Raw genomic sequence first — 23,544 nt, forward strand, 5'->3', positions numbered from 1 at the left:
ACAAACAAACGGCTCTGTAATGAGACTTCAGGAGTCTTCCCCCTGTTCCATTTGGTTTTCTGTGCCACTGCACTACTTGTCTTTCTGTCCTGGAGGGGCAGTCATATCTGCATTTCTGTCTCACATCTGCATTTTTCTCACTGGTGAGATGGGTTACCTTTCAAGTGAAACCAAATTTCCATATGTTTTGTAAGTAGCACGCCCAATTGGACCTTTCCTCATTTATATTCCCTGTTTCTATATTCATTTTAGAAACCAGAGAAACCCAAGATGATCTCTAATGGTATTTTAATTTTTCTGTTGTCAGAAACACTGCTGGTTTTCTTTACCCAGAAAGTAAACATTTTACAAAAAAAACTTGTTTTGCTTAGTGGAAACTGTTTTGCCTAAAGAAACCCAACCAACTGCTACAGCTAACCACAACACATGGGTGCATTTATGGACAGGGCACTCAAAGCAAAAAAACAGGAAAATAATTTGAAGTAAAAACAGATGTAGTGATTAAGAGATACATAGAGAAAGTAATTCTCCTTTAAATATTTTCAGCAAAATACTTTTCAGAATGGCACATCCCTGTATTAACCCGATATACAACTTTTTCTTGCAGCCTTTTTACACCCTACTCCATGTTTGTGGATTAAAAAGTATAAATAAATAGTCTATTTGGATAATGCAATTTCACAAGACCAACCAGACACACCTTCTGGTGCCATTTCTCCTTTACTAACACAGCTTTTATTTCAATCTCTCATTATAAACTTCTGCAGAAGGACAAAACTGTGTTCAAGACCTCCCTTCTGTGTTGATAATGAAAACAAAATTATTTCCATATTAAATTGGTAGTGTGAAGACAACAAATTTTGACAGTTTTGCCTGAAATCAGGGAAAATATATGCAGAGGCTGTAGAAAGACTCTTTTTCTTGGATGTCTCAGCTCTGATTGAATCTGCTTCAGCTAGGCAAGTGTAGAGATAAAAGATGCTGCTGTGCCATCAGCACTCACCCTAACATTTCCAAAGCAGCTGGATAAATTCACGGAGGAAAAATCCACTGAGAGCATTAAATGCAAAGGCACCAGCAGGTGCCACCAGCAGGCACCTGAGACACAAGCTGTTGGCATCTGAAAGAGCATTGCTTTGTGCTCGCTGGGTTTTTACGCTCCTACCTGGGCCAACAGTGGGCGTGCCTGCCTGAGAGTGGATACCTTTGCTCTGATCCAGCATAGCCATCTGCATATTTCAAAGGATTTTCAACTACTGTGGCCACTGGTGAGGTCTGGACAAACCTTCTAGAGAAGCAGGAGGTGATCGTGCCCCTGTACTCGGCACTGGTGAGGCCGCACCTTGAATACTGTGTTCAGTTTTGGACTCCTCACTACAAGAAGGACATTGAGGTGCTGGAGCGTGTCCAAAGAAGGGCAACAAAGCTGGTGAAGGGTCTGGAGCACAAATCTTAGGAGGAGCTGCTGAGGGAGCTGGGGGTGTTTAGTCTGGAGAAGAGGAGGCTGAGGGGAGACCTTATTGCTCTCTACAACTACCTGAAAGGAAGGTGTAGCGAGGTGGGGGTTGGTCTCTTCTCCCAAGTAACAAGCAATAGGACGAGAGAAAATGGTCTCGAGCTGCGCCAGGGGAAGTTTAGGTTGGATATTAGTAAAAACTTCTTCACCGAAAGGGTAGTCAGGCACTGGAACAGGCTGCCCAGGGAAGTGGTTGAGTCTCTGTCCCTGGAGGTATTCAAAAGACGGGTAGACGTGGTGCTCGAGGACATGGTTTAATGGTAGACGTGGCAGTGATAGGTTAACGGTTGGACCTGATGATCTTAAGGGTCTCTTTCAACCTTAACGATTCTATGATTCTATGATACCCCTCACCTTAATCTTGACTTTGTCCTTTAGACTTCTGCTTCCATAAGGACTGGATTTTAATTTTTGCACAGGACACCGAACCATTATGGGACAGGGCTTCTTGTCCCCGAGAAATGCAATTGCCACAGTCCTAGCATGGATCGAGTCTGGGGTTTTGATGGACTGCTCCTCCAGCACAAAATGAAATCCCTTCTGATGCCCTTTTCCTGACACACTGGTCTTCAATCTCCCACAATGTCTGCAACCCTAAAGAGACGAGCTGGCAGCATCAACGCAACCCTGATCCATCGGGATGATGTTTCAGGTCACCCATATCCTCATGGCTGGCCAAAGCATTGGAGGTTGCGGCATGTGCCTGGGGCTAGGGAGGAGCAAAATGGAGGTGGGGACTGACCCGCTGCATGAAACATCTATCAAAGTCCCAAACACTTATCTGAATTACTGTTAGGTAATTTGGATACTTGCCTAAAATATCAGTGTTCTGCTTTCAAAAAAAAAGAAGTCATGATTTTTTTGCACTCCTATGTGTCTTAAATTTTTTTTTTTTGAGTGCAAGGATGCAGGAAGGGGAATTAAAATCAACCAGCAACAAATTCCTCTGAATGGGAAGAAGAATAAATATACAAAGCCCAAATGATATTAGATTAGGAAAGGGTTAAAAAAAAGCCTAAACTTCTTTAGGCTACTAAATATTAAGTTCAATTTCTGCTTTCCCCAGCAGCCTGCTACCCTGGCCGCAGGGGCATCCCAGCCCCGGGGTAAGGGTACCCGCTGCGATGCGCAGGGCTGTCCTTCCTGCTAGTGAAGTATTCTGTTGAACAGAAATATTTGTGCAGTTCTAAGTATTTAAGAAAAAAAAGCTCAAAATAAAAGCTGTTTCCAATTCTTGTAGGTCTTTTCCCCCTGAAACCAGCACTTTGGCTAAATAAACTGACGTTAGTAGGAATTAGAGCTGTCTGGAACTGAGTTTTCAGAAGTCAAGCATCTCATTTAAAACAAAACAAAACAGAACGAAACAAAACATCCCCTGCAAAACAAATCCCAAAGCTATTTAAAATGAGACTTGCATCTGTTTTGCCTTCAGGACAAAGCGTTTGCCCTGCGTGAGGGTTTCCGTGGCTTCCCCCTTCAGATGAGCCCATTGGAGAGGCAGCTGATGAAGGCGGCCTCGTTCTTGCAAAGGACGGATGCGACAGAGCATGCATCTGATAGACCTCAGCATGGACTGCTTAATTACCACCAGATGTCCCTTTTATGGGACAAATCATTGCTACAAAAAAATCTCCATCTGACGAGACGCTGGTGGTATTTCCTAGCAGCCAAGGCTTACCTCTGTGCTGTGCGTGTATCTCCAGCAGGCAGCGGGGATCAATCCGCAGAAGGCCAGAGCAAAACAGAAAAATCCCTGAGGATAAAGAGGAAAAATACCATCAGTTACAGTACGGGGAGAAAAAGAGCCATTTGAATACACCGTTGGGACACATTTAATATGCTCATTTGAGCAAGTTTAGTTAAAGTTAGAGCTAAACATCCCCTTCTTTTAATATCCCTCATAATGCTCGTTACTTAAAAGAAATTAGACGGATAATAATGTGATTCTCTGTCAGGAGCCCTCTAATTACACTGTGGCCGTTTGAAGGGGTTGACCAAAAAAGCACCCGGCTTCCTGCAGAGCAGTTAACCTATTCTGCCCAAATTCCCCTTGGGGAAAAAAAAAAAAAAGGCGAGAAAAACATTATATTTACAGTATGCTCCTCTTCTGCAGCAGGACTGTGCCCCAGAGTAGCACCTCCTTACTCAGAGGATTCAATCCCCCACAATTAAAACTCAGCTGTTGGTTTCAAAGAGGGGAAAACCCACATGAATAGTCCATAAAGAAGCGAGTAACCGGGATGGAGAGCAACCTGCTCTGGAAAAGGAGCTGGACTTTACCCTGTTAGCAAGGTGGCAGCTGCACAGCCAAGCCGCCTTCCTTAAATCAGCTCCATCCTAGTGAGACAAAAGGATGACAGAAATATAATCAAGGCCAGCAACTGACCCTGCAGCGTCTAAACAATAACGGCAACGATGCAGGAGGCAGCTTCACTTTTGTCTTCTTCCCTAGGCTTGCAGAGCTGGAAGTTAGATGCGTTGTCTCTTTATTTGAACATATCTGATCCAAAAAAAAACCCCTGATGTAAACAGCACTTGCCTGTTGTGACAGCTGGACCAAAGGATCTTGTTCACATTAAAAAAAAAAAAAAAAAAAGGAAGAAAAAAAAGTGCCTGTAAAGTGTTTGAAGGCTAAATGGGCTCATCAAATATGAATCCACAGCTTAGTCTTGGAATGGCAAAAGCTGATGAATAAGCACCAGTTGAAAATTATTGCCCTTACAAGTTTTTCCGTGAAACTGTCCCTCTTCCAACACAAAGTTATGTAGCAAGGGAAAATTACCCAACTGACTGCAGCTTATTTTAGTTTCTAATTTTTTTCTATGAGTGTTTTAGTAGTATGATATAGCTGAAATCACTTTAAAAAGGTTAAATCTATCATGAAAGTTTACCAAATTCAAGCTTAAGGAGAGGAAGAAGAGCGTTGCTGCTACCAATTCTGCTTCACCAAAAATCTTTTGCTTAAAAAGTATGGTTTAAAAAAAAAAAAAGCCCCAAACTCTTCCATATGCAGCAAGAAAGGAAAATGGGTTACTTTAAATCCTGGAAATGAACGTGAACATGCCAATAAACCGCCTTTTGCTGGTTCTTGTCCATCTGCTGCCTGCTGTGTTTCTCTGCGAGCGGCAGGATGATGCCCTGGCCAGGGGCTTTGCTCCAGGAACAAGACTGCCGTTGGCATTTCACCACTTTTTTGGGGCTACCTTGTTTCAGACTCTGCATCAGACGCTGGGGAAAACCCTGGTACGGCTCTTATGAAAAACCTTAAATTATGTATGTCTGATCTCTCCTTTTCTTTTACGTTTTTGGCAGCTGCCTGGCCATATAGGTGGTGAGATCACGCGCTGCCTTGCCAGGAGCTGAAATGGGATAATGGGAGAAATGGGACCCTAAAAGAGAGGAAAGTCTGATCAAATGCTGACATGACAAGGGGGATACAAGTAGCGAAGATGGGGAAGAGCATGCAGGGCGAGATGCCACGGACCAAAGCACGGCACGACCAAGCCCAAACCCAGCCGGTGTGGGCGGTTCAAGCCCTGCAGGTACAGCACAAATTGGAGGGGGGAGGAGGTGAGGTTACGAGGGCATTGCAGGTTGCTCCTCGCTAGCACCAGACCCTGCATTTTGCACCTCCTCCAACAACCTCCCCCCAAACAAACAGCATAAAAAAGTCAACGTTTTCACCAAAATCAAGCTCAAAGACAAGAAAACAAGAGAAAATTATGGCAGATGAAAAAACCAGCACTGATAGCAATGTGAAAGCTCTTCTGCACATTGTTCCAGTAAGGGTTTAATTGAGAGGACCCACCATGAACCTGGAGAGCGAGAACAGCAGCGTGCCAGTGGCACCACCCAGATTTCTCCCCCCCTGCCATGCCCTCCCTTCCCTACCCCACCAGCTCCAGCACTTACGACATCTCTCTGGGGCCAGGAACCCCAGCAGATTAAAATCCAGCTTCTCATCTTCCCTTCCTCAGCTCCACCCCACATCTCAGTCCTTCACCTCCAGCATCAGCTCTCGCTTTATTTCTGTCTAGCTTCTCTGGGAATACTGAGATGTGGCCCTTTGGGAAGCTCCCCCTCCATCCAGCCAGTGCGGAGCAATTACATGGCTCCGAGAACATCTTATAAATTAATTATAGGCTCCTTTTTCCCTTCCCAGCCAAAAGGCTCTTGGAACAGCAACTTTCTAATTACATTAGAAGACATTTGGAGGAAAAAAGAAAAAGGCAACACAAAGTTTGCATACAAAATGTGGAAGTGTCGAGGCTGGTTCACCATCTCCCAGACCCTTGGAGCTCCTTGGAGCCGGCCACGGGCTGCTGCCTGCTCCCTTTGCAGGAGGCAGCCACATCAGCCCCGCGGAGGTCTGTCACTGGCCAGACACCAATTACTCTTTTATGAATGACCTTGCTTCCATCCTTGCTGCAAGGAACAATTTGTCTTCGAGGGACTTGGCAGAATCCGCAGAAACAGTGTCTTGTCTGTTGGCTGGTGTATCTTTTAATTCACGTTTTTCATGCTTCCCCTTTGGTTAAGAGGGTCCGCTTTGGATGAGGGAGGGACCCTTTAGCTCAGACTGGGTTCGGTAGCTCTGCCACTCCCAGGGAAGGAGCCGACCTGTGCCCTGCTCAGCTCCAGCTGCTTTTTGGTGCTGCTGGGGCCTTTGTAAGGACCAGCTTCCTGCCAGACTTTACAGCCCAGGGGGAAGGAAGGGGGGAGCTAATTTCAGATTGCATCCATCAGGTTGCATCCCTCCCTCCCTGACCCAGTTCATCTAAAAGCACACGATGTTTTTGCCTTTCCATGTAGCAAACATGAGCTAGTGATCTCAGTCGGAAGGAGGAATCCATCCTCAGCTCCAACTGAGCACATCAGCTCTGCCCGTGCCTGCTCCCCGGGGACCATTGGCGCACGGATGCCTCGCTCAGGAGTGCTGCACCACGAGGGAGAGCACGGAATACAGATTCATTGCGAAAGCAAGATGCTGAAGTGCGTTGCGGTGTTGTTAAGGACCCTCTACACACTTGCCTACAATGATACACCTGGGAACAGTAAAGCAGACAGCCTGTGCTGTGTGCTGGCCCTACTGGCACATGACTCTCAGTGAAAAACTGGTTTATATCGGGCATTCACTAAGGTTTTTTTACCACAGAAATTGTTTGGAACTGGTACTTGGAACAGCTGCTCCATCCTGAACACAAATTTTGCTCTACACAAGTGTTTTTTAGGCTGGAAAGTTCAGGTGTAAGAATTTCAGCTGGGATATTCTGGTTGGCATGTTGCTGCCTGCTTTTTTTTTTCTCCCCGCTCTCCATCTGACCAGATAACAGCACATGGTGCCTTAAACCCCACAGGAGCCAGAGTCTTTCCTGTGTACAAGCAGTACTAGCAAAACTGCAGTTTTCCTTCCTTCTCCTCCCCTTCAATAGCGACATGGCCTTCAGAGGCCGTGAGAGCTGCAGGATGTTTACCTTCAGGACTGACTGCATGATGGACCACGGATCACCAAAAAGCAGGGTTTGCCAGAACTATAGCTGGAGGACGGTTGATAAAACTGTCACTACTCTCCCTGTTTAAGAGGAGCTTTGGGGATAATAGTCCAAGATTTTAGAACATTTTTTTTACCCTTAAGTTCTCAGTTACTCTCCAGAAACCAGCTTCCTTGCAAGTGTCAGTGGATGCACAGGGGCATCTGTCAGGTTTGGTGATGCTGCTACTGCAGCTACAGGATGAGCTCCCGAGATGTGTGTGCTTTAACCACTGTGACCTGTTCTGGTTTCTAACCACTGTGCACCCATTATCGTTATTAGGACAGCACCAGTAAGGCCTGCAAAGACCAAGGCCCCTCCTCTGTATACACACAAACCTCTAGATAGCCAGGCAGGGTAAGCACTTATAATTTAAATAGACAAAAAAAAAAAAAAAAAAAAGTCAGTAGGGAAACAGGCACAAGAAGGAGATGGGATCCACCCAGCAGCTCAGTGACCAGGGTAATGCTCCTCTAAGCCCACTGGCATCCTGGCTAACATTTCCCCAGGGTAGCTGGTTTACCAAGCAGCATTGTGGTGGATTAGCCACATCGATGCAGACATCCCTCCGAGTGGGGCTCGGTTTCCTATACAGCCACAGATGTCAGGCACTAATACTCTGGTGTCTTCCCTCTTTGATTAAAGAGTGAATTAAATGGTCTTCTAAACAAGACACATGCTTTGCAGGGGAGGAAAAGTCCTTTAAAATCAATAGTGGCGGAAGGTGAAAAATTCTCTCTAGTAACAAGCACAAAAAAAGCTACAAGCAAGGGGGCTGATCACTTCTGTGAGCTGCAGCCCAGCGGGGATCAGCAGGGCAGGACATGACACCGACAAGTTTCAGAGCCCCACAGGGCTGAACCCCACTCCTGCCTGCGATTACATCTCACTGCAGCCATCAGGGGCTGCCTCTCCCTGCCTGCATTTCTTGCTTGCAGATCAGAGATTAAATATGAGCCTTGGGAGGGGGTAGGAGCTGGTGGGAAAAGAAGCAGCAGGCTGGCCCTTGCTAGAAGATACTGACAGTTGGGGGGGGGGGGGGGGCAATTTATAGGAATAAGCAAAGCTCCCCTATGTGATTTAAGATGCTGATGAGCCGCTTGAACAAGGAGGAGCAGAGAATAAGGTTGCTGGTGACCAGGTCTTGGGTACTTCCCAGGGCCCCCCGTTAATGTCCGAAGGGCTGGGGACAGGCCACCCCCAGCAGTGGTTACGGTGGCCGCTGCCTCACCCCGCGCCTTCCCCCCGCCGCTGCGGAGCGCAGGGCCCGGCGCGGCGGAGCGCGGAGCTCGGCGGCGCCGCGGCCCCCTCCAGCGGCGGCGGCGCAGCGGGGGCGGCCGCTCCGGGGAAGCGCCGGGGCGGAGCGGGCCCTCGCTCGGTGCCAGCTGCCCCCGCTCGCCGTGCACCCTGCTCCGCACCTTCACACGCCCTGCCGGCCCCTCGCTCGGTGCGAGCTGCCCCCGCTCCCCGTGCACCCTGCCCCGCACCTTCACACGCCCTGCCGGCCCCTCCGGCTGCCGGAGACGCTGGAAACTTCAGAGCTTAAAAGCAACCGAGGGGCATCCCGTTATCCCCTGCTGAGAGCAGAGAGGGATGGACGCCTCATTGCCACAGCCGCGGGAAAGCACCTCGCTCCTTTCCTCCTCTTCCCACAAGGAAATGACATCGTCTCTTCACTGCAACGCTACCATCAGAGATCCAAAATGAAGACGGCCACCTCCCCTAGAGGACCCAAACTGTGCTAAAGCAAAGCGAGCAGGATGCCCTAGGAGCCACAGAGAAAAGTCAATAGCTAGTTTGGGGTTCCTGCCAGCCGGGGGGGGTTAATTTTTAACAACCTCTTTCACCTAGTGGCGCGTCCCAAACTATACTGCACACGGAGTAAGGCAACCAAATAAACATTACAGAGAAGTTCAACTATATTTTCAGGCAGCCCTGACAATCTCCCCTAGCCTGTACATACCCATCTGTTGTTTTAGATGTGGTAACTGCAGGCACACACTAAAGCATACTTCAGCAAAAGAGAGGGGAATTATACGTACTCTGCTAGCAGTATTCATGAGAACTGTGTCACTCAGGCCCCTTTGAGCATCTCAGACAGAGAGAGGAAGACTGCGTACTGAGAAGGTGAAAACATTAACTTCAGTACCTGCTTTGCACCAGGTTTTAAAAGTGTCTGCTTCTCATTTCCACCATCAGTGTCGTTTTCCCCAATTACATAGATTAGATAAATCTCTTGAAAGCTAGTTTATGTATGACAGCAATGCAATTATTTTATATTAAGCACAGGCTTATGCACAGCAACCTACCTGTTAACTCCTGCCCTTCACATAACACCGGCAAACATGCAGTGAGCAGCACTTTTCCGCTCATCCCTCCAGCCCCGAGGCTGGAAGCTGCTCCGTTCAGACTAAGCCCTGTATGCAGGCTGTGCTTTTAAATGGAGCTGAGAGCCCAAAGCCCCCGTGCCTGCTGCTCTGCACCACCACTGTGGTGGATATTTGCAGCGAGGGGGGAAGAAGTGGGGCTACCTTGGCTGTCACGTGTCAGAGGAACAAAGCGGGACTCAAAATTGCACTGCTAAGGTTTCCCCACACAAACCACATGTTGACTTGGTGAGAAAAAAAAAATACGCTTTGGCAGATAAGCATCTCCTTTTGACCCCACTCTGAAAGCTGCATACACAGCACCTTGGCAAAAGAAACAAGGTGCAGGAGGATGCAGCCCTTAGCTGGGAGAGCTCTGCAAGGTCATGCCTTTTACAAAATTGTCCCCTTGCAGCACAGGGTGCAGCAACAGGACGTCCTTCCCTGGGCATGCACGCTCCCACACACAAGGCAAACCACCACATTTTAAGGGTATCAGCCCAAGGTTACAAAAAGCCCCTCCCAGGCAGTCCCTCCCGATACGCACCATGGCGGTGAGGCACTGCGATTCCCGCACCGTGGCAGCAGAGCTCAGCAGGGCTGCGAGGATCAGAGTCATGCTGAGGCAGATCCCAAAGTAGAAAGCTGGAAGGAAGTCAGACATGGGAGCTGCGGTCAGACACCAAGACTTTAGGGCTAACAGAGGCCTGGTCTGATGCTTTCACCCAGAGAGGGGCCAAAAAGTGCATTTTGGGGAGCTGGTCCAAGAGGACCAGGTTGCAGAACTGGAATTTTTTTATAATTTATTCAGTACCTCCCACCTGGGTATGCTTTTCTTGTCTGGCAGGGGTGTAAACCTCTGAGCAGTTCCCACAGCTCCAGCAGAGCAAAGCACCCTCAAAGGGTGTTGGTCCACCCGTCAGACCACAAGCTGTCAATCATTTCAGCACTCCGATAAGGATCCCCCCGACTTGGGGGTGCTGATGCGCAGCAGCTGTCCCACGGCCCCTATCGGGACTTCGTGTGCTGCTAATCTGGTGCAGCACTCGCCCTCCCGCTTCCTCCTGGCTAAGGCAGGGTCACAGCCAGTACCCGCGGCAGGGCTCAGGGACCACAGCGCTGCAAAGGGCTTTGCAACCCTCACTCGGGGCTAACCGTGCAAAGAGTTAACGCTTGCATGGAATGCAAGTGGAAACATCGCTGGAGAGGGGTGGCTGGGACGGGAGAGCCTGCAAGGCTGCATTAAGTGCCAATCTATATAGCCCCTGGCGTGTGTAGGAAAGGGGGAGGGTTGTACCTTAGCTTTGGACTAACATAGTTTTTACACGGGCCTTGTTAAACTGAAATTGAGAGCCAGAAGCTAGAGAGGGTGTGAGCATGTTTAAGTCCAGAGTATAACTTGGGAGAAGCAGCAGATACAAGTGCAGCAGAGGCGAGCAGAGTATTTTAGTATCTGGGCTGTTCTCATCTCTTTGCTCTAGCCTTGTACCTGAGACTCAGTTTATCTTTCTCCCTTGTGTAGGGAAAAAAAACCACATTTCCTCCAAAAACAGGTGTTTCCATGCATTTCTCCTCCCAGACTCAATTTTCTATGCTCTGCCTCAACTCCTGTAACAGGCCCTCTTCCCACGCTCCCAGGGCCCTTCCAGCCCCACTGCACCTTTAGGTTTGTCTTTGGCTGAGCCCCGCCTGTGCTTTCACTGCAGCACAGGGGAAGGATGGGGAGATGGTGCATAGGACAGGAGCGAAAACAGCAGCACCTGAGCACCCTGTGCTCCTACAACACCCTTCAGTGCCAGACATGCGGGTCTGATACAGAAAAAAGTGTCTGTGCGACTGTGTTAGCCCTAGTGCATCCTCCAAAAGCCACCCCCTGCCTCCTTCTGCGATGCCTCTGCATTTCCTTCGACTGCTCTGGGGCATTTTGCAGCTCCTGGGTTCACAAAGGTCTCACTGGGATGCAACTGCAACGTACCTGCATGGTGGATGACCCTGTAGGAGTTGCTCTCCAGGGAGATGTCGCTGATGATGGTGAAATGGAGCCCGTAGTGGGTGACTGTGCTCAGCGTGGCAATGGACAACCCCAGCAGCTGGAAAAGAAGGTTTATAGGAAGGGATTGACAAGGCAGGAGTTCCTGCTGAGTGCAGACAAAGCTTTGAGGTGTATCTGGATACTCCGGAGCTCGACAGAGATGCAGACAGCCTGATCATCCAAAGACCACCGCATATACCCCAAAATGCACATAAAAGGACAAATCCTGGACACTTAAACATACTAAAGCTCTTTTTCTCTCCTGCATAACATGTGCACGTGACACCACACAGCCCACGGTCTCTTGGCCAGTGTCTGTGGATGAAATTCCACCACGTGAAGAAATCCCAGAGGATCAATGCTCTCGCAGCACACCTGTGCAGTCCCACCCTGCTCTGCAGAATGCACACGTGCAGTTTTGAGGGCTGCCAGCTTCAAGAGTGGTTTTGGGCAGGGGTGACGTTCTCTGCTTTGCTCTTTGCAATGCTAGTCCCATTGCCTGCTGTTGGCTATATTTCCTATCATAGAGTGCAAAGAGCTGAGTCTTGTACTACTCTTAAGTAATCTCTGCTGGTTTCTGTCTCCACAACATGCTGCCGGGCTGTCCATGTTTCTGTCCCATCCCTGAGAGCACTGGGTGCCTACCAGCACGTTACCCTCTGTGTTGCCCAGAGCAAGTCCAGGTGATGGAGAAGGAACATTTCTGATGGCACCTGGCTCTAGAGCGGGGCTCCTTGCAGCGTGACCGGTGGCAGAGCTGGGACAGAGGCACCAACAGCAGGACTGTTAAAACCAGCTCCAACTCTAGTGTAATGAACCTGGAAAATACAAGATGTGAGGCCACTCCTAGGTCTCAAGATAAGGTCTCAGCATTTTGTGCCTTTACAATAGGGAACCATAAGGCAGCTATCCCTGTGTGAAATGTGACAGTCCGGTGTCAACATAATCCCCACTGTATGACATTTTCTTCCAGAGCAGACTAATAGCTATTGCTGGAGAGTTATAGTTTCAGAGACTAAATGCACCCAAACCGTAGCATTTTCTGCTTATGAGTAACTGAAGTTGTGGCACCTACTGATCCTTCACACTGTGCATTACTGCGTATCTTGATCCACGCCCAGCAAAATGCTAAGTGCAACACCAGTTAGCTCAGATTTCTGAGAAACACCAGTCTAAAATCCTCCCAACAGCAATAATGTGATTCTTGCCATCCACGGCGGCTGTGCCTTAGCATCTCCTCTAAACACCTTTGGTACCAATCCTCCTTTGATTTTCTCTAAATGACATATTCTGCTATTTGGAAGAAAAAACAACGTACAGCCGCTACAGCCAGTGGTCCTGAAATGTTGAAATTTGGACAAACTATAAATCTCACGTGTGGCCCAAAATAAGGTGTCACCTTTTAATTACACTCTTTCAAAGCCACCAACGATCTTTGAACTAAATACAGATTATTATTATTTTTTAAGCTTGCAAGTTTTGATGAAGTGAAAAGGCAGCAAGCACATACAACTCAAAAACACCCAGCAGAAGCGTTCCCCAGTTTCCACCATTTCCCATCAGCTCTCACAGCAAATGCCAAGAAGCTCCCCTTGAATTTGCTTCAAAAGCTGATAAAAAGGATGCCTAGAACTGCTTTCGCTTTGTGGTGCAGATCCCTGGGTCTCTTACATATATTTCCATCGAAGTCTTGCAGTTTCATACCCTTACTGATCCCACCTGCAGCTGACCATCCTCCCAGCAACAAGTGTGACTGCAGCAGGTCCATCGTCCCTCTTTTGCTCCAAGGAGACTGGAGCAAATATCTTTTTGCTGAAAACCACCCGTTCTGCCGGCAGCGACCTTTCCTTTCTCCTTCGAGGCAGCCGCCGAGTTGTGAAAGAGCTGCAGCGGTGTGACAGCCCTGAGAAACCAGAAGTCTATCAGCGGAGGGGGGGTGATGCTGGAGGCTGGTGATAACCACCCAGGGCACAACGATAACTCAGGCAGTTGGCTTTGCTTGCCCTCCACCCGTGAAAAACAGAACGTGGGAAAACCCGACCCTCTCCGAGCGGTGACGGGAAAGGCAACAGTTTGCCTTGCCCCAATTCTGCAGAGATCCCCCCAAACTTGCCTGCTCACCATGACACAGAGGCTGGTCACCAGCTGCTGACACTTGGTGGTCCTCATCCCGCACCTCAGCCCCATGGCTGCTTGTCCCCAGAGAGAGCTGGCCGTTGGTCCCTCTAGCTCTTGATAAAGCCTGGGTTTCCACCAAAGGGAGGCATGGCCACAGCAGGGCCTCTCGGGAAGTGTAGTCCCCACCACGAGCCGATGCACCTCCTCCTGCCTGATTATTAAATCCTGTTTAGAGCAACTGCCTTCTGTCCGGGCACTCGGTGGGCTGCCATCAGCTCCAACATGCAGCCAGCTGGGAAAGGAAGAAAGGCACACAGAAAAACAGCCTTTCATGGAGTTTGGAGCAAAGCTCCTTAAAAAAAATTCTTTGAAACTGTTCAATAAAGAATCTATCAAAATACCCTGGTTTTTGCTTTCACTGGGACACAGTTTTGCTTAATGAACATTGTTACTAACTGTTTTTTAAATCTGCATAAATAGTATCTTGGGAAAAGGTTAGGAAAATGTTATTTAGAAAAAAATAACCTGTTTAAAGAAGACATCAAAACCCTCAAACAGATCTGCATAAGAGTCTTCCCTCCCCATTTAAAAACCACCACGTGGCAATAACCTTTGGCTGAGACTCTATTGAAACTTTTATTTGCAGATGAGGGAAAAAAATCCCTTTGGTAGTATTTTATTCAGAAAAATGGCTATACATAAATATAACCCCCTGCTCAAGAGACCCTCACTGTCCATGGACATTTTGACTCTGTCCTTTCCCCTCTCCTAGCACTGAAGACCCCATGGACCCACAGCTACAGAAGACTCAGGTGACTTCTGGTCTTCCAAACCAGCTGCCTGCTGGATGCATATTTCCCAAAAGTAAATCGCAAAGAAGCCTCAAGAACAGTCTGGCCAAAGGGAGACTGAATGACTGAGTGCCTTAATCATCCTTAGTTTCAGAGCTAGACCGGTGGAAAAGAGGTGAAACAGAATAATGGAAAATAGTTGCACTCCCCTCAGGCGGCAAAGGGGGGAAAAAGGTAAAACCATCCCACATCAGTAACTGTAGCTACAGGAAAATGACAAAGAAGAAGGAGGAGGGGAGTGAAAAAAGGAAGGAAGATGCATTTTGTAGAGCAAAGAGAAGCAAGAGAAAGTGAGTTGCACAAAGCCGTGTGCACAGGAAAAAGCATGTCATGATTTTCTGGCTACATTGTTATCTTTCTTGCAAGCTTTCTTGCAAAACGTCTTGGTTGCAACCTCCCGAGACACCAATGAGAGCTGCCACGGCCGTTTCCGAAAACAGGTGCCCTCGTGGGGCTCCCTGATGCCCAGCAGGAGACACTGATGTACCCATGTGCACACGGAGACCTTCCTACTCCAGCCACCAGCTGGAAACCCCCTGAGAAAGACCAACAGATGGACAGCATGGAAGGAGAGCAGTGGGGAGAGGGCTACAGAGAGAGGGCAACAGGCTGGGGAGGCAGCTGATGCCCAGCCACACACGTCCAGGAGCAGGAACCAGACACCATCCGCAGCAGCGCAGACCCCCCAGGGACAGGAGTACAGCTGCAAGGTGACCATGTCCACATAGTCCCCACCATGAGCCAGGTAGGGAAAGTGCCTTATAAAGCACTGTGGTGGAGTTAGGACTGCATCCAAATGCAGAGCTGTCAGCACCCGTTATTTCTTAGGGCGCTAGAGGATGGACAGTTGTGTTGTCACCTGCATTTTCAAGGGGAATGACCACCAAAGGGGCACGGGTATAAAGGCAGCAGGGCTGGTCCACAGGTGGAGTTACAGGTTAAATCTGAAAGGGTTGCAAGAAGGTATGAAGCACAGCTCTGTGTGTAAACCCAGCTACAGAAGCCCGACCAAGAGCGCTGGTGAGTTAGAAGCGAGGGTGCAGCCGTGGTGCGCACCGTGAGCACACCTGCAGCCTGTTTCACAGCACGGGACATGAGAAAAACCATGCAGCCCATCTTCATCTTCCCCTAGTCCCCAGTTTCCTTCCCCAACCCTAAACGCATGCTATCGGAGACCTGTGCAAAGCCAGATCTCACACTAGAGGTCCCCACAGGCCAGCAGAAACCCTTCCCGAAGGCCTGGACGATTCAAATGGGCTTTCTGAAGGGAATAGATGGGCAGTTCCCTTCCCAGCTCCACAAAGGTCTCCTCTGTCCATGCAGGAGCCTGGCACCTCACTGCAGGACCACCTGAGATGTCCCAAAATCATCATCTACACCCCTTGGAAGTGCTCCTAGTCTCTCCACAAAAGACGCTCTACCTCCTTTTGTCTCCAGCCATAAAAACAGACACTTTCACTGCCTCACCAAGCTCTCAAAGCAGGTCTGTAACTTTAAACACCTGGGTTTAAAGAGATGTTTCCTCTGGTTTGGTTGGCTATTCCTGGCTAGCGTGCCCACGTCCTCTGATGCTTCAGATGCTTCTCCCACCTCCAGCACTCAGCGCTCTGCCTTCATGCCTGTTACCTGCTCCGGCGCCGCGCTGGATTTGGGGGTGGAGGCATTTTCTGCTGTTTCTGTTTCCTCTGTCTTACAGTTTATCCCACATAGGTATGGCTTGAAAGATTTCTCTTTGGGGCAGAACATATGTGAATTTCTAACATCAAAAAATAATAGAGAGCAATAGAATTTACTCCCTCCCCCCAAAAGAAAATCAATCGTAGGAGCATTAGTAGACCTGTGGCATTAAGAGGTTGGGCTCTGATTGAGGGAGGCACATTTGGCACATGCCAGGTCACTACCGAAGTCAGGGCAGGGGGAGCATGCGTGGTCCTCTTAACCATGGCCATCAAAAGGGGGTCTTTACAACACTTTCTCCAGGATTAAACTTCCTCTGGGTGCTGTGTCACTGGCATATGCCTGCCTCGGCAGCTTTCTGCCCAGGGAGCCCCAGCGAGAAGCAGGCTGTCCCCCCAGCCCCATCCCAGTGGGAAGAGAGGCAGAGCTGGAGGCACGCCAGGGAACCATCCTCGCAGCCGGCGCACGCGCTGGACGGCAGCGTCGCTTTTCCAGCAAGACTCGGCCTCCTGCCCGCCCTGCCGGGTTTTATCAGTTGGTCCCCTTTGCAAGAGCACAACTTATCGCTCCCAAACGCGGTGCAAAAACCACAGGTGACCACAGCTCCCGCCTGTGGCTTCCTCCCTTATCTCTGGTTATCAGCTGGAGCATGGAAAGAGGGTAGCGAGGCTGAAAATACCCCGGGGAACCCAGGTGCCCTCTTCCTCTAGCCTCGTGGCAGCTTGCAGCCTTCTGTTAGCCTGTGAAAATACATACCGGCATCCCCAGCTGCACGGGTGTTGGAAGGACGTGCCACCTCGTCCAGAAGGAAAGGATTGATTTAAAAAAGGGAACAAAGCCAGATCATACTTTTTGCAGAGCTAAAAACCTCCAACCCTCTTCCGAGCCGGAGGGAAATGCTGCCCACACTGCCAGATGGACATCTTAAAAGAGCTGGGGGATTTGATGTGTTAATGCTGCATGGGGTGAACTGGGGAGACTAAATGTAAACGGAGGAGAAGAATTCATGCTAGTGCTTTCTCGTCGTCCACTTTTCTGGCTCTCGCTCTGTCGGTGCAGCCACCGATGATGCAACGCCCCAGCCCCAGCTGCTTGAACTCCAGCCAGGCAGCAGGTAAGAGAAACCTCCCCCTCGGCTTTGGGACGCTGCTGCTCGTGCTCCTGCGAAAGGATGGGCTGGAGGCAGGGGAGAGGAGATTGCTCCAGGAGGCAAAACTACGCCCATCGTCCAGGCAGGACACGTCTGTGCCACGTTCCTGCCGCCTCTCGGGATCCTCCTCCTTTGCCAGCCCACACCACCGTTAGGGAAAATACCTCTCCTCCATGGTAGAAAATAGCTCCAAATGTGGCAGATTTACAAGTGTCACTGGCTCAGCCCATTCTGTCCCTCAGCTACGGCCCGTTACATGGCTATATTCACCCTAGTGCTCGCTCGTAAATAAAACATGCCCATATCAAACCGCACCAAAGCCGTATGAATGACGGGAAGCCAGGGAGACCTCACAGCCCACATCTGCCTTCCCGGGCGCATCACAAGGATGCATTGTAAAGGCTGCTTAGCATTCATATAACACATAGGCACAATCAAAGCTAAAAATCAACTTTTAAACCCGGGGCTGTCTCTTTTCAAGAAGGGAAGGAGAGGAGAAAAGGGGGAGGTGCTGGGCTTTGCCAAGCTTCAGATGCACCATACAACTCTGCTGTGAATGGGAACAACGCTGGCTGGAGGCTGCCTTGGAAGAAACAAAACCGGAGAGAAATCATAAAATCTCCAAAGGACTTTTTTATTTATTATTATTTCCAACGCGTGTCTCAGAAATCCTCCAGTGATTCCCAGGCATTTTGAAATAATTTGCAGGTGAGCAAAAAAAGTGTCAGAAGAGTCATTAAAAAAAGTTCATCAAGCCCAAGAAAGATTACATTCAAAAAGAGCATAAGCTGAAGATGAGTTCCCTTCAAAGAATTAACTCAAATAAACTGCTTTCCCCCTGAAAGTGAAACAACTGTACTCATAGCTCTAAAGCACACCCCCCTACTTAAACTAAATTATTTTTTCTTTTCCACATGGTTTCTAATAGCAAACCACAACTGCCCAGGAGCCAGCTGTGCTGGTGATAGACCTACAGACGCAACTCTAGCCCTGCTCCCAGCAAAACCAGTGCGAGCAAAGCCCAGCCTGGCAAGCGGGGACTCACCTGCTCGCCAGGGAGAATGGGGCTGCTTGACTGCCCCTCGCCATTTATTTCTGGCGTTTGCTCTCTCGAGCCTTATCACCACGGGACCTCTGTCGCTTTCCACTGAGGTCCAGAAAGTTTTGGCAAAAAAAACCCAGAAGCTCATGTCGGCTGCCTGCATCACGGCGGGACGGACCCAGCACCTCGTCTGCCGCGTTCCCACGACACACGTGCCAACTCAGGTGGCAGCATTTTGCCCTCACCTTTGGCAGACACAAGAAAGAACATGCAGCGTCAGGGCTCGGAGGCCCTTCACCACAGAGCTACTCTCTCTCCGAGCAGAGTTCGCCCACCTTGCACCATGCTGGCCGAAGCCACACAGGGCTGCGAGGTGTCCACGCCAACCACGCGCTTACCACTTTTGCCTTAGCTGTGCCAGGAGAGGAGAATTTCTTCTCCCCACCCTCTGGGGATGGGTAGCGCATCGCTGGATGCTCTCTCTCCCCAGATTACCATCAGGAAGTTGATTGTGAACACAGACAGTGTTTAATGATGTCTTGTTCTACTGGATCTTACATAGTCATTAACTTTATAACGAGATTTCAAATAAGATTACATTTCTCAGAGTACGAGATGTACCTACCTTTCTTCAGACTATCAGGAAACCAGCTCTATTGTTAAGAAAGTGTAAGCAATTGCTTTGTGCTGTGCTCAGGCCCAGACCCGACAGCCACATCTGGCTGGAAACACGCATTGCCATCAGCGGCCCCGAAGCCAAATCGGCCAAGACAAGTTCGTGGCCGAGCTGAGCGTGGAATCACTGGGGCTGGAGGCTGCACGCTCTCCCTTGAGACTGGATTTACTGGTGTTTGAACTGTGCGTTATTAATGAAAAAAAAATCCCTCTAGTCATTTTTGTACGATAAAAATCCAGTTATTACTCTTGAGCGTGGCTCTTCGATACAGAAGGTTTTCTCTTGAAAAGCTTCAAAGACAGCAACTTCCTCTTTCCTGTGAGAAAGGCTTGCATCAGAAATTAAAGACGGGGTAATAAAAGAACATTGACATTACTCCATTGCAGTAATGCCCTTTCTGCGTAAGCCACTATTGCTAGTGAGCGCAAGAGAAGCCCACTGCGCCAGCCACGACAGCTTTGCAGATGCTGAAGACAAGCGTCAGCGTTACATGGCTTGAGCTGAGCAAGCGATCCTGTGACCGCTGGCGCACACAAGCACATTTATACGCGCAAGCAGCTCCCCTGCGCTTCCCAGGAACCCACCAGGCAAAACGCTCCCACCTGCGCCGCACGCCACAAGCTGCTCCTCTTGGGCCAAACCCTTCAGAGGAGCTGCGTGGCTGCTCATGGTTTTTCCCCCAGGTCTACGGCATGGCCAAGAACCTCTCAAAAACCACCGAAATTGGGTGCTAAGCCTGATGCGTGCTTGAGTGGGATTACCAGAAATGCGAAGCACTCGCAGGCCTCGTCCTGTCACTTCCAGGAATTTCAGCCTGGCTGCCTGTGATGCTGCAGTGGGGCTTCCTCCTTCAACCCGCTGCCGTTGCAACCGATCCCTGGGAAAAATACTTCTCTTCCAACGTGGTAGAGCTTTGCTGCTCCCTAAATACCCCACGCAGGTAGAAAAACGCCCCCTCCGTGTCACATCTAGAAATCATGGATGGTTCTTTGTATTACTATTTTTGGTTTAAATACACCCTCGGAGCAGCACCAGAGCGGCTCAGGGTAGCCAGGGGCACAGAGGTCCTTACTTTGATACCTGAATCGTGCTGCAGAGCCTTGCTGGCACCTATGCGTGCGGTGACAGCTCTGCCGCGGGCATGCACACGTCCCTGCCACCAAGTTGCTGCCAGAGACACCGTCTTTGAGCATCTTCCTGAGAAGGGCTTATGCTCCCTGCTAAAAAACGAAGCCCCATAACTGAACTGCCTCAAACCTCCCTGCCTGCACACCTCTGGGTGGAGGGAGACCCTGCAGAAGGCAACTGGCACTTCTCTTACTCTAATTACCAGCTGCTGCAGACCCTCAAGTGGATGCGCACCCTCCACGTCCTGCAGAGAGTCACAGCGAGGGGCTGCACGAGCACCAGCTTGGCGGTGGGCACAGGGGTGAGGCAGAAAGGGCCTGAGCTGACCCCACCGAAGCCAGTGAAAGGGTCTGTAGGAGATGTTTTAGCATCACACTGTTGGGTTTTGTTTTGCTGTTTTTTAAAGGCTGGGCAGGAGCAAAGCCCCGCGGACAGCACATCTAGCAAGCCACGCTGAAGCCAAGAGCGGACTGCAGCCCCTGGGCAGTGGGTGCATGTAGCACCTTCTCCATCCACCCTGTTCATTTAGCAAAGCACCATGCAAGTTATTTCTCACCACAAGCTCCCGGCATACCTAGAAGCAGCTCCTTTGGCCTCCCCATGAAATTCAGCTATCCGAAAGCACCTTACCCTGCTGCTCTTCCCCCTGAAGCTGGGCAAGGCTTGCTTGCCGGACGGCCAAGCACGGTTGCTTACCGCGGCAAAGGGAAGCCTGGGCGCAACCCCAAAGCCACGAACGCTTTGCATTTTTCTTCTCCTCTCCGTGCCTTTATCCTTGAAACTCTCATTTAAGCCTGAAAAGTCAGCCTGCAGAGAACGGCCTTTGCAAGCTAACGCAGCTGCTGTAAATCTTTATTATAAATTTTCTTTCTGGCACGTGTAGCAGAGCAGAGTCCCGGTGCAGCCCTTCGCTTTGCAAAGCGAGCGCCACCCGGCAGCCAGGTGCCGGCCCCGCTGCTCCCGGGGCCGCCGCCGCCCGCCCCGCCGCTGCCGCCCGGTCTGGGGGGAAGCGGCGCGCTCGGAGGGACTGGAGCGGGGGCCGGCACCGCGCCGGGGGCAGGGGGAGCGCCGGCTGCTTCTGCGGGCCCGCGCCGGTGTGCGGGGGGGGCGGGGCGTAGAGGGGAGCCCCTCCCCCGAATAACAATAAAAATTAAACGAAAATAAAATATTACGAATCTAGGAGCAGCAGCGGCGATGAGAGGGGGAAGCTGCAAATGGCGGGGCGGGCGGGCGCGCGCCCCGTTCCGGCGGGCGGGGCGGCCGCGGGGGGGCATCGGCGGGGGGGGGAAGGGGGGTGCCGGGGCTGGCGGCGCCACGCGCCGGGCGCGCGCGGGGGCGGGGGCGCGCGCGGGTGGATGGGCGGGCGGGGGGCGCGGCGGCGGCGGGCGCGCGTGGCGCGGCGTGCGCGGCGCGTGCGGCCGGCGGGGGCTCGCGAGCGGCGCGTTGATAAGGGCCGCCCGGCGGCGGCGCCCGCCGCAGAGGCGCGGAGCGGCGGCGGGAGGAGGCACCCCCGCGCTGCCCGCCCCGTCTCCCCTTTTCCCCTTTGAATTCAGCTTTTCGCAAAATCTCGCCTGTTCGCCTTCGACGTTTTTTGTGCATTTCAAATTTCTTTCGCGCGCTTTCCGCCAGCCGCCGCCGTGGCCGCCCGGCGATGAACGGCGGGGCCCTGCCGCCGCTGCCCCCCGCCGCCCCCCGCGGCCGCCGGCGGCCCGCCTCCCCCGAGCTGCTGCGCTGCAAGCGCCGCCTGGCCTTCGCCGCCCTGCCGGGCACCGGAGCGGCGGCGGCGGCCGCCGTGGCCCGTCGTAACGAGCGGGAGCGCAACCGCGTGCGGCTGGTCAACCTGGGCTTCGCCGCCCTCCGCCAGCACGTCCCGCACGGCGCCGCCAGCAAGAAGATGAGCAAGGTGGAGACCCTCCGCTCCGCCGTCGAGTACATCCGCGCCCTGCAGCGGCTCCTCGACGAGCACGACGCCGCCGCCGCCGCCTTCCCCGACGGCCGCGGGCGGGCGGCCGTCGGGGAAGGCGGTGGCGGCTACTCCTCCGCTTCGCCCTCCTTCGCCTCCTCCGTGCCCGGCTCGCCGTGCTCCTCCGAGGAGAGCGGCTACGACGCGGCGCTCAGCCCCGAGGAGCGGGAGCTGCTGGACTTCACCAGCTGGCTCGGGAGCTACTGACCCGGCGGGAGGTGAGGGGGGAGCCCGAGGGGAGGGGAGAGGAGAGGGGGGCCGCTTCCCCATCCCCCGGCGCTCGGGGGAGGGGGCACGTACCCATCGGGGCTCTTCGCACCTCTCTCCGCAGCCGCGCTCAGCCTGCAGTACCTCAGCGCCCTCGCTCTCCGCAGCAGCCGGCACCCCCCCCCCCCCCACCCAAATACTCACCCCCCACCCCGGCGGGACCCCGCTGGCTGCTTCCCTCGCCGGGTTCACCCGTCGTCTTCGGGCTGTGGGACGTGCAATGGTGTAAAGGACTGGCGGGGCTCCGCTACCTGCTCCGGGGCAGCGGCTCCACCGGGAGCTGCCGGCGGAGAGGAGGCCCGAGGGACCCCGCTTCCCCCCGCGGCTGCTGTCTGGTGTTGCTTTGGAGGGGATGGAAAAAGAAGAAATGAAAAACACTTGATGCTTCCTTGTTTCTGGAGGGGGAAGGGAATTTTTTATCGTGTCAGATTCTATTTTATATGTAACTTAAACTGCCTATGGGAAACACTGGTGTATGAAGACTTATTTTTGTACAAGAAACCTTAGAGAAAAGGGGTGAGGAGATGGGTCTATTTTTAGCAAGTCCTATTCCCTTGTTCTTGAATGCTGCCAGCTAGAATGTTTTGGGAACGTACACATTTTAGATAAAAAGGTGGGGTGTTTTTCTCTCCAAAACTTTACAGTCTTTTACTAAAGTGTATGTTGTGTCTTAACGTGGTGTCCAAGTTTGCCTGGTGTGAAGGTCCACTTCTCTAAAAACTGAAGTTTTTTTTTTTTTTTAAAATGTATTGAAGGCATTTTTGTATGCACTTGCTAGGATTTCTTAAGTTGTACATATGCAGTTTTTAAGAGAGTATCATATTTTATGTAAATTGACTTTATAAATAAAAATCTATTTATAAATGGCTTCAGGGCTGTAAAGTGCATGTGTTTGCCAGAAATGCCCAAGGTAACTTCTGCCTGAGGGGGCAGGAGAGGGGCATAATGAGGGATACAGCTGAGAGGCAATTCTCCTGGACCAGATTTCACATGCAGAAGGGAGTAAGGAGCAGCACAGCATAACCTCCAGGCTTACTTCACCCCCTGCCCCCCCCTTCAAGTTTTATGAACTCAGCACCTGGTGCAAGTACTGCAGAGATGATGTATGGGGACATGCAGATGTGTATAGGAGACAGCAGGTTCAGTGCTGATAATTCCTTCTGGGGTATGCAGAAGGTGCTGCAGGCTGTGCTGCCCTCACCTACAGTGATAGAAGAGTCAGGAAGG

General features: G+C 51.2%; 2 protein-coding genes across 4 annotated transcripts in view; one reads left to right on the plus strand and one right to left on the minus strand.

Annotated features, from left to right (window-relative positions):
* TSPAN32 (tetraspanin 32) overlaps positions 1-22,017 on the minus strand; it is a 40,267-nt gene extending 18,250 nt beyond the window's left edge. Inside the window, exons 1-8 of one of the 3 annotated variants that reach the window (XM_087745764.1) lie at positions 21,928-22,017; positions 20,040-20,179; positions 19,721-19,927; positions 18,909-19,275; positions 13,567-13,855; positions 11,389-11,503; positions 9,961-10,058; positions 3,195-3,269 (exon numbers count right to left, since the gene is read on the minus strand). In XM_087745764.1, the coding sequence (XP_087601890.1) occupies positions 3,195-3,269; positions 9,961-10,058; positions 11,389-11,503; positions 13,567-13,632 (354 nt within the window). In that variant the 5' untranslated portion in view covers positions 13,633-13,855; positions 18,909-19,275; positions 19,721-19,927; positions 20,040-20,179; positions 21,928-22,017. Of the gene's footprint in view, positions 1-3,194; positions 3,270-9,960; positions 10,059-11,388; positions 11,504-12,101; positions 12,264-13,164; positions 13,349-13,566; positions 13,856-18,908; positions 19,276-19,720; positions 19,928-20,039; positions 20,180-21,927 lie in introns of those variants that run through there. The other 2 variants (XM_087745762.1, XM_087745763.1) reach the window with 2 other exon arrangements.
* On the plus strand, positions 21,739-22,461 carry ASCL2 (achaete-scute family bHLH transcription factor 2). Its single transcript, XM_087745765.1, has 2 exons — positions 21,739-22,268; positions 22,382-22,461. The coding sequence occupies exon 1, from the start codon at positions 21,739-21,741 to the stop codon at positions 22,255-22,257; it is 519 nt and encodes a 172-aa protein (XP_087601891.1). The 3' UTR covers positions 22,258-22,268; positions 22,382-22,461.
* Positions 22,462-23,544: the final 1,083 nt, after the last annotated feature.

The sequence above is a fragment of the Nipponia nippon genome, unplaced genomic scaffold, assembly GCF_047370975.1.
Source record: "Nipponia nippon isolate SJK-2023a ecotype South Korea unplaced genomic scaffold, ASM4737097v1 scaffold_10, whole genome shotgun sequence".
Classification (NCBI taxonomy): Eukaryota; Metazoa; Chordata; class Aves; order Pelecaniformes; family Threskiornithidae; genus Nipponia; species Nipponia nippon.

What these genes read in the sequence shown, in the direction of transcription:
- ASCL2 (XM_087745765.1), top strand. Translation starts at nt 21,739, where the DNA reads ATGAACGGCGGGGCCCTGCCGCCGCTGCCCCCCGCCGCCCCCCGCGGC.